This window comes from Emydura macquarii, unplaced genomic scaffold (assembly GCF_026122565.2).
Source record: "Emydura macquarii macquarii isolate MOO-44397 ecotype Brisbane River unplaced genomic scaffold, CSIRO-AGI_Emac_v2 contig_1348, whole genome shotgun sequence".
In the NCBI taxonomy this organism is placed as follows: Eukaryota; Metazoa; Chordata; order Testudines; family Chelidae; genus Emydura; species Emydura macquarii.
The window spans coordinates 6,578,923-6,596,434 of record NW_027131485.1 but is presented as its reverse complement, the minus strand read 5'-3'; the positions used below and the strand labels follow the sequence as shown (position 1 = coordinate 6,596,434).

Below are 17,512 nucleotides of genomic sequence, written 5' to 3'. Positions count from 1 at the left end.
GAATGTATTGAGAATGCCAGCATTTTGAGGGGAAACCAGGTTTGTTAATATTTGTTGTTGCCAGCCATTATCTTTGAAGGACCCTAAATCACAATGCAGTTTTATGTACCTAGAGATTAGAAAAAACAAAATCTGCATTTTGGTAACTATTATAATTCAGGTACCACCTGGTGTGGGTTCAGCCACACAGGAGAATCTGCTTAATTGTCATTGGCCAGCCTGATACAGTTTATGGCCTGTTCCTGCTCCCCCTGAAATCAGTGGAGCTGTGTCTATACTTGGGATTTTCTGAAATTCTCCCAGAGTTGCTTTAGCATTGGTGCTAGGAAGAATGGGAATGCTAAAATAGACCAGCTGTCAGCATATTTACCACTAGGTCATCTAATTCTGTTTACGGCAGGTCAGGATGACACAATGATAAAAACTGAGATGGGTCTAGCACTGCCGCTGTTGCTCATGCCAGTGAGAACTGTGCCACTGCTAGAGCAAGGTTAGAGTACTTCAGAAAATCCTAAATGTAGATATGTCCTGCGAGTGTTGTCATTCTCTTCAATGGGAGCAGGCCCTTCATATGGATGATTGACAAAGAATAGACGTCATGTAGTGCATTTCAGTTATTCTAAATAATGGATTAATGGCATTCGTCTTTTTGAAAGTGTATTTAAATTGTAAGACCGCTTGACTGCAAGCCTATTTGCAGCTGTTAGCAGATGCGAATTGGTTTACTAGCATTAATTTCTTGCTGCATGGTCCTTTGTTTGCTTCATGTTCCTCTCCTGCACTCTTATGGCTAATCAGTGGGTTGGTAAAGGCATTAGTGCTTTAAAGTACAATGCTTAATTTTTTAAACAATTCAGGAAATATGTAACTATCTTCTATCGCATAGAATTCAGAGGAGTCCCTGGTAGCCAGAACTGGCATATATCTAGTTTCAACAGGTTATGTCAATTATGTGGATTTTGCTCCTCCATAGACTGAATTTTTTAAGCCCTCTGGGGTAGGTTGTGCTTTTGCATCTGGCCTTGTATAAGAATTGTGCTTCCAAAAGTCATTCTTTCTTAACTGCTGTTCTTGAAGCCCTATGTGTTTCTTACTGCGTTAGTTACATAGATTTGTTGTAGTAAAACACTGATAATTCATTTAGGGAAGACACTAGTACATTTCTTTTCCCAGGTCCGCTGTGACACTGAGGTACAAGAACTGCGTCAATGGCAAAAGCAATTGAGAGAGGACAAGAACATTATTAAAAGAGTGCAAGAGTTCTGGACTAAACAGGAAACCAAAGGTAGGTTGCCCAAACTAGGGATTAAAGACTTGCTTTTCCTCCATAAAATGTTTAACATTTAAATTACAATCTGCACTCCGATGTACATAACACAATGATACACCAATCACAATCCAAGAAAGGCATGTATTGACATACTGTTTCTTCAGATTTCCTAGTTGTGTGTGTAACTTGAAATGCTAATGAAAAATACAGTACTGGGATATATCCTCAGCTGGTGTAACTTGTCATAGTTCTATTTGCTTCAATGGAACTATGACAAGTTACACCAGCTGAGGATATGACCCAGTATCTGTTATGCCCACTGGGCTCACACCTCTCTACTAGATACTGCCACATTTTATTTCTGATGTTGCTAGCAGGGTTTTCCTGAACTGGAAGACTTTTCTGTCTGAAAACAGTTATACTGGTGTTATTCAAACTTTAGGCTTCGTACGGTGTAGTTATTTGTAGAAGAGGTTGCCTGGCACAGTTCTCAAGAAAAAAACAGAGAAAAATTTTTCCAGGGAAACCATGTTAGAATGCTGCTGGTAATAACTGTATAGCCCACTGTTCTGATCCAACTGTGTACAGGACTTTACAGACAGGGCCAAAGTCTACCCTCCATCTAACTTAATTTGTGCATGCACATTTATAGAAATTAGAGAGAGATTAGATGGCTTTGTGACAGATCCCTGGAGCACAACCTAGAACCGTGGGACTGCTATGCCCCCTTAACTCTCCAGTCTGGGCTGTCTCTCATGATGCTTTGCTAGTGACAAGCAGCAAATCTCTCCAGGTGCTGTGATCACTCAGTCAACAATATGCAGGCATACATCCAGCTAAATTGCATGAATGTTTTCTAAACCACTCATGAAACATACACAGGGAAACACCGGCAAATTCCCCCAGCCTTGCAGCCCAGAAATATACCATCTTACACTGCTCAAGATCCTCTTGAACAATGCAAGCTCATTAATTATTTTGCCGTTTCATCAAAGGATAGGGGACGTGCACCACCCTTTGTAATCTGAGCAGATTCCCCAAGCACTTTAGACAAACTCACTGGTAAGGATAAAACATTAAAATAAGTTTATTAACTACAGGAAGATAGATCTGAAGTGCTTATAATGGGTAAGCATAAAGGTCAGAGATAGTTATATAAGAGATACAAGTAAACCCACATTCTAAATCATAAACTTTATCAGACTCAGTAAGATTTGAATCAAACAGCTTTTCTCACCCCACTGGATGTTGCAGTTCTTAATACAAAGACTGAATTCCCTTCTCAGCCTGGGATCAATCTCCCCAGTTCAAAGTCTTTAGGTTCCTAGCATTCTTGTTGCCTTCAGAGTGGCTGGGGGAGGAGAGAGGTGATCTCATTCTCATTGATGCCACTGTCCCTTATTTTATACTCTCAATTCATGTCCCTGGAAAAATACTGGCCCAGGCATGTCCTAGTGGGCCTTGCTGAGTCAGAGTTGAGCAATCCCCATTGCCTGATGCTTGCTCAATTGTCTCATTGAATTGTAAATCTCTTGTTTACAATTCCCCTGCTGGTCAATGGCTGGTGATAGTTGTTTAATGCCTGCCTGAGTGTGCATCACTTCCTTGGTTGCCACTGGAGAGCTAGCTGTGGGCGTCTCCCAGGCTCACAACATATTTCAATAACAATCATATAGCAAAATCTCATAACTTCATATACAATAACATTATACATATTTTGACAGAATAATGAGTTTCAGCAGATCGTGACCTTTCCTAAGATATCTTAAAAGGTATTCTTTGTACAAAATATCATAACTATATACAAGTGGTGAATGTGGGGGGTAAAAGGGTGCTACTTTGACGTACAGTGCATCATAGGCATGATAGCTCTTTTCCATCTCACTACTAATTCAGGATGGTTCCCTACAATACACTTCCAGTGTCTTGTCCAATCTAGTTTTAAATTCTGTTAGACTCAGTAGTAGTGTATAAAGGATGTAAATTACACATTGATAAGTGGGTGTGAATGTAAAGGATGTAAATGTTGGTATGATTCACATGCTGAAGTGGCAAGGGAAAATTATAAATTTTAAGTTTAGACTCACTTAGGGATTGATTCTTACATCATTGTGACTTACTCTACACCTGTGTAATTCCATTGACTTTAATGTAGTTACTCCTGATTTTCACTGGAGTAAATGAGAGCACAGTCATGTCCTTTGTTCCACTGACCTCACTTTGACTCTATTCTGAATTTGTCCCTCTATCTTTAGTTCAGTGAAATTACAACAAAATGATTAATACATAAGAGATCTATCTGGGACCTGATCCCTGTAATCTACCTATAGATACTTTAGAATTGTTCGTTTAGGGTTTGTCTACACAGCGCCGTTGTAGAGCGCTCTAATGTGTTGTGCTTTAACTATCCTATATAGTCCCTGCTGGCGTGAACTGAAAGATACCTAGTTTGCAGTAATATAGTTCTGTCTGAAGTAGGACTACATCAGTGTGAAGAAGGTACCTTTTCATTCATGCCAGCAGGGTCTACATGCGACAGTTAGAGTGCAACATGTTAGAGTGCTCTACAATTCACACCCTTGTAGTCTGGACTGCAGTGACACATAGACAAGTGACAGTGAAAAAATGTGTTGGGAGCCATGAGTTGTTTGTTGGTTAATTTAACTTTCCTTATTCCAATTCATGGAACATGCTTACATGGAGCTCTTTTTAACACAAGGAATGAACGAAATAGCTAGAAATTCTGAACACAAGTTTCCCCTGATCAATTCAGGTAACTATGTTGAAATGAAGATTTTTGAATAGTCTGACTATAGTTCTGTTAGTTTCATTGTTTTATATTTAACTGTTCTTTTTAATTAAGTAGAGTTTATTATACTAATCTGCTCATATGAAAACATAATGAGTTCTGGAATAAAGAGCTTGTTATTCTCAAGCAGTATCCTGCATTAGATTTGATATTTAAAAACATCTGAATTTAAAGAGCATTTGATAATTTTATTACCCATAGAACTTAGATTTTGCTGTAAATGATTAACCATGTGCAATTCCTACAATAACTGATATTGTCAAAGATCTTCCATAGACATTATTAATTCCAAAACAATTCTGTTTTTCATAATACAACTTATGCTGTTCCATGAAGTTGTTTAATTATAAAGTAATCTGTGCTTTGTAATTGTAAGTGGAATATATAACAGTTAAGTCATTAATTTAATATGCTGCAATTATTTTTTCATTGATTTTTATTCTGCATCCAAATTTTGTCCCTCAATCACGAGTTTACCATCCTAGATGGATAGCAAGAGGATTCCTTCCTTTTTTTTCCCTTTGTGCTTCTCAACTGTGCCCTGTTTATATCTTAAAATCCTTCCCTGGGAACCTTGGCTTGAGGATGAACACTTGTGAGAGGAAAATGCTCCTCAAAACATTGCCTTCTAAGAAGGCCAGCTCCGTTCACAGGTGTAAATGTCCATTACTAATGATTATTATTGTGGTTACAATATAGTTGTCATAAGCCCTTTGCTTCCAACTTTGCACAGTTTAGTCATTTTCCTTATTATTTATTTTCTTTGCATAATGCCTACAGTATACTAAGTATTCAGGTCCTGATCATGCAGTTTTTTCCCATGTGCTGGACCTCTGCACTTGAGTAGAACCCCACTGACTTCAGTGGGGCACCCTGAGGGCTCCTCTGTGGAGTTAGTTGCAGGCTTGATCATTTTTGTGATGTTGAATATAAAAAAGTGATTGCATATATTGAAGAGTTCCTCATGTAACCATATCTTAGATTCCCTAAACTCTCCACACACCCCTAAATCTGGAAGACTATTAAGTGTATAATTGAGCTTTTTGGTTTTCTGAAAAATGTGTGAATGTATAGAATTGTTTCCTAGTTGTAACTACATATGTGCTTGCGTAGCATGGTAGTTCTGAAAAGCTACAGTCAAGGTGACATTGTAATTATACCCTATACTTTTGTAGTGAAGCATTCTGATAATGTATGTTAAACACCTGCTAGTACTGCAGTCAGAACTGGAACAGACTACCAATAACAGGCAATCAAGGGGTTCAAAATGATTTTCCCCCTAGATTTATTTTAACACATACATAACTATATACATATCATATGGATGTGTGTATAAATACCATATTAAATAGTGCCATTGTAATTAGATTTCATCTTCCTCTCTTCATTATTCCTAGTGAAAACAGAACTACATCTGAACTCATTTTATGCAACAACCATGCAGCCAACTCCACCCAAGGGTTCTGGGTGAGAGTATTTTCAGCTGTTGTATTGAATTTGTGGCATAATAGAGGCTTTCTCACATTACACTGAGTCAAACTCTTCTAGGACAGATACAATGTTAAATTGCTATAGCTGTATCCATCCATTTGTTTGTCGATTCATTCACTCTGAATGACATATTTTAAAACCTTGTGATAAGAATTGTGAAAAAAAATATTGAACAAAGTCCAGCCTGCAGAAGGCTGGTAACATATTGTTTACTTTAACAAAATGTGCTAATTTCTAAACTCGCTTTGCAGTTAGAAGCTGCATTTTTTATTTGGTGATAATCATCCTTGTGACCGTGCCTAGGGTAGCCACCTGAAAACGCCAAGGTCAGGGCAGGCTGTAAAAGGAGAGCAGATTCTCCCAGCACTGGTGGGTGACACCGAAGTCAGACTTTCCAACCAGCCACAAACAGTGCTTCTGATTTCCCACACTGGTTATCAAGAAGCCAAAATAAAAATATATACAGCCCTCTTTACTGCATTTCAGTCTCTGGCTCCCAATCAGCCACTAGGTCCAGTAAAGAGACCAGTTATTTAAAACTCTATGCTCTTTATCAAAAAGGTTTCTCCTGACCCCAAAGGGTCAGCCACAGTACCAGATGAATATAAGTTTGGATCTTACCCAAAATACCACGCTGCCAGCCAATCCTTTAGTAAATAAAACTAAAGGTTTATTATAAAAAGAAAGAAAGAAACTATAAGAGAAATGTTAAAGGATTAAAGCAATCAGACAAATACAATTGATTTGAAAGTTCATATATATCAGGTTTCTAATAGAATTGTGGAGTTTGCAGGCTTGTATAGTCCCTCTGGTGTACATCCAGTAGCTGGATGGGTCTCAGTCCTTTGTTTCACAGCTTCAGTTCAGTTCAGTTGTAGATGAGTTGATCCAGAGGTAGGCTGGAGACTAAAGACAAAATGGATCCCAGGCATCTGCCTTGTATGTCCTTTGGTCTTTGCCATGCTGCCCATGGAAATTTGCAGGAATAAAATGGAGTCCAGAGTCACATGAGTAAGTCCTGGTGATTCATCAGGTATATCCCTGGCTTCTCACCCTGGGCCCCTAGTACATGTGAATTTCTTAATGGGCAATTAAGGAGGCTAGTGCTGCAGCCATCCTTTCTGGGGTGTCGCCCAGACACAGCACAATTTGAAATACAGATATAACAACCATATCTATAATTTTCATTACACATATAACACATGAACATAAACATCATCATCCTACTTAGCACATTATAGCCTTTCTAACAGTACCTGACATGGCATATCTCACATGAATTATTATGATTTTGACATACTGATGTTAAATAATATATTAAATGCCCCCTGCCCCCTCCTCCCAGTCCCACCAGCGTGACAATCCTTTCACATGATTTTATGAGGACAGATGCACGTAGGATATATATAGCATGTGCTTATTTCCCATTGACTTTAAAACAGAACTTCAGTGGAATTTAAATGATGCATAGGGCTTCTGTCACCCCACTGTAAAGGAGATGAATTTCACATTTTATGAATGAGACTCTATTTTTAACATTGAGGCAAAATGTGATTATAATTTGTAGCTGGATATTTTGGGATTTGGTGCTGGTGTCTCTTCCTCCAGTTGTCCATCACCCTCATTCCTATCATGTATTCAGTAATAAAACACATATAATGGAATATGTTTTCATTGTAGTACTTGAAGAGCTACATTCACAGCACTTGTTAGCAACAAGAATTCTCACCCAAAGAATCACTGGGCTCCATTGATTAGATACATCAAATAATAGCAGGTAGTGTTGGGTAAATTTTTAGCTAGATAGTTTAGGAGACACTCACGACTATAATTAACAAAACCAATAATTATTGGCAACCAATGCAGTAGTTCTAGACATGTACACGAAACATGGAAATTGATTGTAAATAATGATTCCAGTAGATTGCTTTTGACAATGAAAGGTAGGTTTGACTCTGAGGTCAGTCAGGAAGTTCACTGTTTTTTCTTCCACAATATAAGTAGAATTTTTTGAGGACAGCAGGATAGAAATCACAAAGGCTGTGAAGCACCAATTAAGGATGAATTGGATGCATACAAGTCACTAAAAAAACTTAAAAATTAGAGCCATCATAGTGACTAAACACTTTTTCAATAGAATTTTATTTTTCCAAAATGTTTCTGATATGAATTCTTTCAAACCTTCCAATGTTATGTGAAGGACTGCTCACATGCTCTAGATCTAAAGATGCCTGTGTATGTGGGGTATATATACATAACTATTGTGTTATTATTGGATGTGAGGTATCATGAGCTGCTACATTCAACTAGAAACTACATTTAGGACTTGATGAGGGCAGAACAAGAGAAGTTTGCATCAGTGAAGTACACATTTCAGTATCATTATTGGGTTTGAGGTAGTTTTGTGATCTCTTACGACAAAGTCTTCAGTCATGATAAATTATGACAATTTGTTATAAAGACTGTACAGATTCACCATATATGCATTAATATTTATACTGCAGTCTTACACAGAAAAGGTCAGGGTCTTGTTTGCCAGCCTATACATCTGCCTGAAGGATATTTTATAGCTACGCACATTTCATTTTGAAGCGTAAAATAACACATTGCATCAGGAAAATTTACATTTGCATATGTAATATCTGTGTGTGTCTGTGCAATGGCACAGTAGAGTTCTTGTTTTAATAGCTGAAGGCAAGGGGATTAGATGAAATGTTCTGTAATTGTATGCATAAAACAACTAAAAAATAAATCCATCACAGATACATTCTCCTTTTCCAGCAGGCTTAGCTCGGATCTAAGGAAAACTTTGGCAAAATTGCTGCAATTTTCTTCCATCACCTGTGGAATTCCATAGTTTTTAAATGGTTCAGTTTTTATCTGCTTTTTTTGCAGATGGCTGTATTTTTGAAGAACACATATGGATAATTCTGAAATATCTGAGAACTGCAGATTCAAAAATGGCATTAGAACATTTAAGCAACCCACATAATGTGATATAGTTCACATATTGTCTCTTAATAAATTCATTAACAAAATATTGGGCCAACTTCTGCCCTCAGTAATACCCATGTAATTCCATTTATGTCAATTGCCCAGAATTTACTTTTCTGAATTCGATCCAGCATGTTTGCTAATCCATTTTAAATGACTTAAGCTGAGTGTTGGTGTTCTGGGTACATTTTTCAGTGTGTTAGCATTTATATTATCTCATCAAAGCATGGAAGCTTTTTACATGGCTAACTCCCATGGATATCAATAGGAGTTATGCATACGTGTCTCTGGCTTATTGATGGGAAAACAAGGCCCTAAATTAGGATCATACTAGTCAGAGAGAGAAAACAGCTATTCAATTTATCAAGACCATCCTACTACACATTTATGATATAGTCCCCTGAAACAAGACATATTTGATATTAAACTGATACTATACTTAGGGCTTGTCTACACATATAGCACTTAGTGCAGACACTACCTACACCAACAGGTACACAGCCATGTCAATGGGAGAAGTCCTCCTGTCAACATTAGGTTGGTATAATTGCATTGCTCTGGGGTGTGGATTTCTACACCTGTACACAAAACATGGGAATCAGTTTAGCTTGCCCATCAGTTTAGCTTGCCTATGTTATTTAATTGCACCTGCAAGTACTTAACACGGCCACTTTAAACAATATATCAGTGTCCATGCACCAAGTTTCACTAGCTTAACTAAATCATTGTAACATCACCACTTAGTTAAACCAGTGAGCTTTGTGTGTAGACAAAGACACAGCATTTGTAGTGACAAAAGCTTTGATGGCACAAATAAAGGATTAAGTTTCACAATAAAAAACAACTAATTTTAGTATATGATAAATACCTTTAAATTCATAATAAATGTTTATTGCTACATTACCATAAATATTCATTGAAATATTTTATTCTTTAATCCTGTTATTTATTTAATGTTGTAAACAGTGTTGAAATTAACAATAGCAAAAACAGCTTTTAAAACTGCAAGCTGAAGAATAGCTATTAGAAAATGCTAACTCAGGCAGTAATGTGATTCTTTTGACACTACTAGAATGAACAGCATACCTTCCATCAAAATATCTGCCAAATAATCTGTAGTGTGAGCTAAAAATCAGATTTTGTTGTGTAGTGTCTGTCAGTACAATGCAGTAGAAACTTGATTTCATGAGTACCCATTGGATAAATATTTACATTTTTATGAAGTTATATTTATGTAATCTTGGCATCTGTCATAATGAATGTATCAAAAAGAATGCACAGAGTTATGAATTTAATCATTTGTATAATTTAACATAATTTAACATTTTTAAATGTGTTCTTATATATTCTGTTTTCAAAGGAAATAGAGTTATGGAAATTAAAACAAGATTTCAGGAAGGACTTTTAAACCACATTAATTAGTATTTGGCCAAATACAGAAGTTCTTATTTTTTATTCAGTCCTAACTAGGGCAAAACTCCAGTGAGAGTTTGCCTGAGTAAGGACTGAGGCCTGGATCTACAAAGGGCTCCTTCTCCCCGCCCTAGCCCTGGAGGAGTTCTGTGCCCCCAATGATGGGGGGCTGTGCCCCCGCTTGCCTCCCCTTGCACACATCCCTGCCTGTTCAAATCAAGTAGATGGGGGAATTGGACCTGGGTCTCTCATCTCCCAGGTGAGTGCTCTAATCAGTGGTTAAAAGTTACAAGGGATATGGCTCCTCCTGTGGGGCCCACTCTGATAGAGGCTCAGAACATACCTACTGGATTAGAGATTGGCGTGACCCCAACTATCTTCCCCTGATTTGAGGAGTGTACTGGGTTTAGGTGTGAAATAGGCATTTGATTGCCTAGAGTGAGGCAACTGCATGCATGGCCAGAGGCAGGAACTTTTACAGCAAAAATTTAGTCACCTACAGCATTGGGCAGCAGCCGAGAGCAGGTTTTGTGGACCACATTGGTGTCCAAATCTGGAATTTAAGCATCTGTATCTGGGGTTAGGTGCCAAAATCCTTCTGTGGATCTAGGCCTGGTGAAAGCTCAGGTCCTCACTCTGCAGTCCTTGTCCTGATGTCTGTGGTAGCTTTTTCATTAAGTTTTAGATTCTGATGTAATCAATCACTTGATTCCAGGGGTAGGGCAATCTGGGCCCCTTAATTCCCCACCTCAGGTTCTTCCTATAGTGCTAATGGGTTAAACCAGCTCTGCCATCTCCTCTTTTCCCCATCAAACATGTATGGCTTTACCAGGATAGAACTCTTCTAGAATCCCCCAGATTTACTTTTTTAATTACACCCACTTACTCTCACCCCCACCTCCCAATGGTAATTTATATCCCCCTTACAAATGACCTCTGAAATTAGCCCAGTAAGTCTTCATGGGTGTAATTCGCGTGCTAAGGAGCCAAAAGAGAGAAATGTAGCAGTTACCAGGAGGCTATAAGGATGCAAATGTTAAAGTAAGCCTACCTTAGCATATGTGTTCATATACCTTACTCTCACAATTTTATTCAAAGATTGATAAAATGGGTGCAGGTAGGTGTAAGTGAATCTAATCTACACTTTACACATCACCGCTGAATTTTGCTGCTTGTTTCCTCCTGCTCCTTCCTGTTACCTCTACTGATCTAGTGCCAGCTTCCTTTCTGTCTTTTTATACAATCTCTTTGTTTTTAATACAAGAGTTTTCTCTGTAGCTCCCGCCATCTGGAACAACCATTCCATATTTCTCCATTGACTCTCCATCTATTTCAAATCTCATTAGAAAACATCTCTTTTCTTCCTTGTCTGTACTGTTTTAATTTCTCTCTCCCTTGATTTTTATTTTAACTTGAATTCTGTTACTCTGCAAAGTATTTTGGGATGCAGTTAGTATGAAAGCTTTGCGTGAAAGTGACTGTAGAAAATAAAGTGGTGTTGCATTGTACTGAGGATTATCCTCAGGAGTGTATGCTGTGCTGCATGAGAGTGCCCACACAATCCAAGTTGGGGACTTGAATAAAGTTCAGTTGGTCTTTAATTCTGAGATACTATTTTCCTTCTAACACTTTAGAAGGAGAACTTCCCTAGTGGTCAAGGGGACAAACAGATAGCTCCTTCTGGAGCACAAGATATCACATTGTTAGTGAAAATTACTCTAAATACTTTAATTTTGTACAACACCTAGATCTATAGCATCCTGGTCTCTAGGTGCTACAGTACTACAAATAATAAATAACAATAAGTTAGAGGGGGCCACAGAGTTGCATTCCGGCCTGCATTAGGAGTAGACTAGGATTGGGTTTGAGTCTTGAAGGTAAATGAGGGGTAGGATTTGAATTTAGATTAGAACTAATCAACATTTTTCCATATCTGTTTTGTAAAAAATTTTAGTTTCTGAGCAAAAAAAAAAAAATTGGTTTCTGAAATCCAAAAAGGTTTTCAGTTTTTGAAATTTTGGAATGACAACCATAAAAAATTCAACATAAAATGAAAAACATATATATGTTTTTTGGTGAAAAGGAAAAAGCCCTTTACCAACCAACTTTAGTTTAGCTTCAACAGCCCTGAAACCTGGAGAGGTGTTTTTGGGAGATTTTGGTCCCAAATTGCAAAAACTTAACAAAATTTACTTATCTCATTAGATTTCTGTCTTTGTGATTGGCAGCTGTTCTTATACATTGCCATCATTTTGGGGCTAAAAGCTAAGAGTCAGAATATTATGCTGCTTCCCATTTTAGATTTAGCACTGAACCAAAACTACAAGATCAGAACCTTTCCCCATACCAAACTCCAAAGGAGCAGGATTTGAATTTCCCAGGTGGGCCCATATCTTACTGTATTCAATTATTCCACTGACTAGTGAATGCTCATACAAACCAAACTTCCTTTTACCTACAAATAAATGGATTTCTTCCTTTCAATCTTTACCCAAAGTCATGGATCCATTCCATGTAATGGACGTATTCCATCCATTTACTATAAAACATCACTGCTGTAATGTTACATTCACCAACCAGGTCTTTACTTAGGATCCAAGTAGTTTGCACTCTCTCTCTGCTTCTACTTTCAATCTGGAAGTGGAGAGGAGAAACATAAAACTCAAAATACAGTATGATGCTGCATTAACTTTAGATTTTATAGGGAGTCAGATTCATCCCTCATATAACTTAATTGTTTTAGTAAATGTGATGGGATGAATTTGATCCAAGATGTTTTACAAAAATAAATGTTTAGGTACTTTCTATTTAGCAAAACATAAAAGTGGCCTGAGAGGGTGAGACAACAGCAGCTGGGCTTCTGCTTCATTTGAAAACATTGTCCCCTGTTGACTTCATTACTCAGATAGTGGAAATTATTTTAATTGGAGCTTAGTTAAACAGGGAGTGCTAAATCAATAGCTGCCTTCATGTTATCTGTGATTAAAATTGGCAGGATGTGACACAGAAGCAGCACCAGCCTTTCTCACTTCCTTTGATCCCAGCATGCCTTTCTGGGGCTGGTCCTTTCCATTTTGCCAGAGCCAAACAGCTGTAGCCAGAAGGTAGCCATTTTACAATTGGCTATGGTTTGCTGCATCTTCCTGTTTTCTAGCTGGTAAGTGCTCCTGAGGAAAATACTGTTATCTCATACAGGTCCTGAGATTTGGTTGAAGACCAGATTGTATTTTTAAAGCACAGATTCTCATTGGGGTGGTACAGAGCAGCTCTGTACCAGTTTGAGTTCTGCTGGCTGGTGCTGGGGAAGAGGTTGGGAGTGCAGGGACTGCAGCTGGGACTGGCACCTATGTAAGAAGGTCCAAGAGATTAAGGTTTGTTGCATGATCCCCTCTTGTGCACCTGTGTGAGGGCTAGGAACAGTCTGATCCTGAGCGTCGTAAAACCTGAGCAATATACTAAAAAGGTGCAGTATTGCTGTGATAGTGTTAGAAATTAACAAATGTGTGTTGTGCAATGTAAGGATTTTAAAGACGTTTGGTCTTTATTTTTGGAACTGTCTAAAGCCTTTATTCATCATTTGCCTATACAATATACCATGCTGACACTTTTATCTGTTACTTTAGTTATCTTTGTGCTGGTGTGCTTTTGGAAAAACAACTGTACAAGGTGTAAGTGGTTTGTATCTTAAACTTCTTTCTTGTTTTCCACCTGGCTCTCTTCCTTCTTGCCTCGTTTTGTAAAATATCACAAAAAAAGCATTTTTCTTGGGAAAAATATTAGAAGAAATACTATATTTATTTCAATTGTGAACATTTTTGAACCAGCTGCAGCTATGAAACCAGCAGCTAAAACAAATTAATTAAGCATGTTAGCTGTGTGAGATCACTTTATATGATGAAAACCCTTGATGTGTGACAAACTAAGGTAAACCAACAAAAACAAAGCAACCTGCACAGCAAGTAACTTTCTGCTTTCTAGATACAGTGTATTTCTCTGTGGAGAGTGCAGCCGCATTAACATCACCAGAAAGAGTTGCTTTTGTCTGCCTTGTTACTCTTCTACAATATATTGAGAGATGTTAAAAGAAATGTCTTTAAGACAACAATCTGGAAATGGGAGGGAAGGGGGGAGGAGGGTGATAGGATATGCCACGGTTTATGATTGAAGGAGATATCTCTCATGGTACCACAGGGGGACTGGTGATTGTGGTTTTATTTAATTCATTAATGAACTGGAAGATGTAGTTAACAGCACAACAATGAAATACACAGATATTAAATTGGCAGGAGCTGCAAACACCAATGAGAACAGATAAATAACACACAGGGACCTAAGGAGGTTAGAAACTTGGGCAGAAAAATGAAATCTTCTTAGGGAAAATGCAAGCTATGCCATCAGGGGAGGAGGAGTGGAGACCAGCCAATGGGAGGGAGACTAGGAATACAGGTATTCCAGGGGAGGGAGAAACCTTGAAAGTAGCTAAACTTATTCATGTGCCTAGGTTGATCAGTGTTAATGGAGCCATTTACATCATGTTTGCAGGTTTGGGTAGTGGGGAATAGTGGAAAGGAGGCATAGTTTGGGACACTTTTAACTCAACTGTGAATACATTTAAAATGTACTGTAGGTAACAGTCCTGCACTGGCAAGAGAGAGCCTGGATGACCTTTAATTTTAAAAATACAGTATCTACAGATATTCTGATTGCCTGTGCGAACTGATTTCTAATTTTTTCCCAAAACAAAAGCTCTATATTCAGAATTGCTTAAAATGGGGTTCCTGAAAAAAAAAATTCACAAGCTTTTATATTACACCAAAAAAGCCTTACAAATTTCTTTGACACAAAAGAATAATCCAAGAACAAAACTGTTCTGATAGCTGGGTATGTGGTGTTTACATCAAGCTAATTCAAAATGCTTCAGATGGTTAGAAAGTTTAATCTTGGCAGTAACAGCTGAGAATGTGAGAAAAGTCATAAGACTCCTGATGTGGACTCTGCTGTATTGGTCCACACCCATGAGTCAGATGTCTTTGGAAAGCTAAAACTCCTGCAACTTACATTACTAGTGGCTGAAAAAATTAAAGATGATAGTCTAGATTGGTTATGTCAATGCTGAGACAGAGGACAGCTAAACATGTGATTCCCTGAGCAATAGGCACTCACAGCAATACTGCAGCTAATCAGTGCACAAAGTAGCTCTCTGATACAAAAGTTCTATTTTTTTTCCAATCTCTTTGCTCAAGGCTTCATCATTTTGCAGCCTTGGCAAGACTATGGTCCTTGATGTTTTCATTAATGTTGACCTGCAAAAGGAAAAGAGAGCTTGTGCCTTCCTGTGCTGCAGAGAGAGGGCTAAAATAAATAACCTTAAAAAAAAAAAGTGCATGTGAGGATGCTAATGCTGGGGGAGAATTCTGCTCAATTTTTAAATTCATTTTCTCTGGAAGACTAGTGATCAGAGAACTAGTGAAATTGCAACATGATGAGACTAAAAGCTGAACAATTGAAAGGAAAATATTTTTTTTTTTTTTAACTCTTGGATTTTGATGGTTTAAGGTTTTTGTTTTAGCTCTTTGCTGTTAACCCCGCTCCAGTGTGTACAAACACTTGGGGAAAAGACTGAACACCCTTGCCTCTTCAGTTAAGGTGTGAGGGCTCACAGTACTCACTCAATGCCTCCAACAAAGCCTGCAACAATCCAGACTTGACACTCTTGATATTTTGACAGTAAAAAGCCAGCAAGAAAATAAAATAAAACTACCAGCACTACCTTTTATGGCCACCTTCATAAATAATAAAGAAGCAAAATGGTGCAAAACACCAATTTAAAAAAAAACAAAACCCCTCAATGTTTTCCTGAACTCCACAAGCAATAAATGGTTTTACAATACTAAATCATGTCTTACAAAATGTAAGCCAATTTAAAAAGTCCCCCACAAAAATCAAAGATTTCCTTTTGAATCATTGAATATTTGGAGTACTCCAGTGTGCATTTCCAGAACTCTTCATGTGTTTGGTGGGATGTAAAATATGGGTAGGAAGAAGGGGTAATGCAGAGCTTTGGTACTGTTCATTCTTTTGAAGGCCACAACTATTGTAGAGCTTGGCCATGTTATTTATAGAGTAGCAGAAATGTGCATGGTGCATAAGAGAGTACATATTGCTAGCCACTAATTCCACCTGCGAGGGCCCACATTTTGCACTATGGTTAATGAGCAGTGGGCGATGCTTCTCACTGCTTGTGTATCATGTGCCTGAGAATATAAATAGGAACTGGAGAGGGCTGGCATATTTTCTATGTAGTAGGAATTTCTGAAGTATGGTGCTCTTAGAGGTGTAAATGCAGTTTCTGTGAAACCTCAGCAGCAGACCTGGCAAAGGGACACTCTTGTTTTCTGCCTAGGTTGGCTCCCTTCCACTCTCTCTGGTTGCAGAAGTCTCCCATTTTGTGAGCCAGTCCCCTTGCACCATTTCTTGTGGTAGCACCCCACCCCCACAATCCTCCTTCCGAATTCTGGCCCGCTCTGCCTTGCTGGCCTTCATGCCTCCTTTTTCATCTCCCCTCTATTTCCAGACTTTCTTGTGTTTTCTTCCCCATTGTATATATACAACACATCTATATTGCTCAGTGTGATGTCTCCGGTGATCCGACTGCCTTTGTTCTGGATTTTTCTTCTATCCAGACACTTCTTCACCATAGTGATTAGATTTTCATCCTACCTGTTTAGATTTATGATTTGACCATTGCATGTTAGTTTTCCAGAAACAAATCTGTTCTTTTGCTGTGGGTTTCTTTCTGAGCAGTATGGAATGCTGATCTCAGGTTACTGATTCTTTTATGATTAAGAATTGTTAGTCTCATCATTATGAATGATTCGATTTGTCCCATTCTCTCTCATTTTAAACTGTTCTTCTGGTCCTTGCAACATTTCTATGGATGCTTTGCTCCTTGGAGACTGAATTGTAAGGATAATGTCCAAAATGCGAGAATGTTGGAAGAATGTTACTCCTGTTTTTGTTAGAAGCCAAATCTAAAATTAATGGTCCCCCTCCTAAAATAACCTCTGAAATGCACACATTAAAAAAGATTAGGGGAAACTCAGTGCATCATATGGAAAAGTGACTCCAAAGTTACTGAGAATTGAGGGTAAGTTGCATGGTTTGCAGAAATTGTCTTGAGAAAACCTGGAAAATATACGTATGCCCCACATTTTACTGTTTCTTCAGGCTACATGGCTGGAGAACAGTAGCAGCTAATTTATAAAGCCCAACATTTTCAGTCTTTCACCTCCATTATCAGCTAGTTTCTATAGTAGGGTGTGTCTGTTTGTTTGTCCGTCTCTCTATCTATCTGTGAATCAGCTCTGGGTCCCTTAAACTGTTGTGGGCTTGACCCTATGTGGAGAAGTCCATTTCCTTTAAATAGTTTTATGTTCTTTAAAGGAATGAGGCCCAGGATGAATAAAGCATGCGTAGTGCATAAGAATGGAATGGAATTCCAGAAACCTCCTGAGTAAATGTAGTTGCCTTAAAGC

General features: G+C 38.2%; 1 protein-coding gene across 1 annotated transcript in view; it reads left to right on the top strand.

Moving 5' to 3' along the window:
* IQCK (IQ motif containing K) overlaps positions 1-17,512 on the top strand; it is a 71,012-nt gene that overhangs the window by 47,796 nt on the left and 5,704 nt on the right. Inside the window, exon 8 of the mRNA XM_067551024.1 lies at positions 1,174-1,285. Coding sequence (XP_067407125.1) covers positions 1,174-1,285 — 112 coding nt within the window. The remainder of the gene's footprint in view (positions 1-1,173; positions 1,286-17,512) is intronic.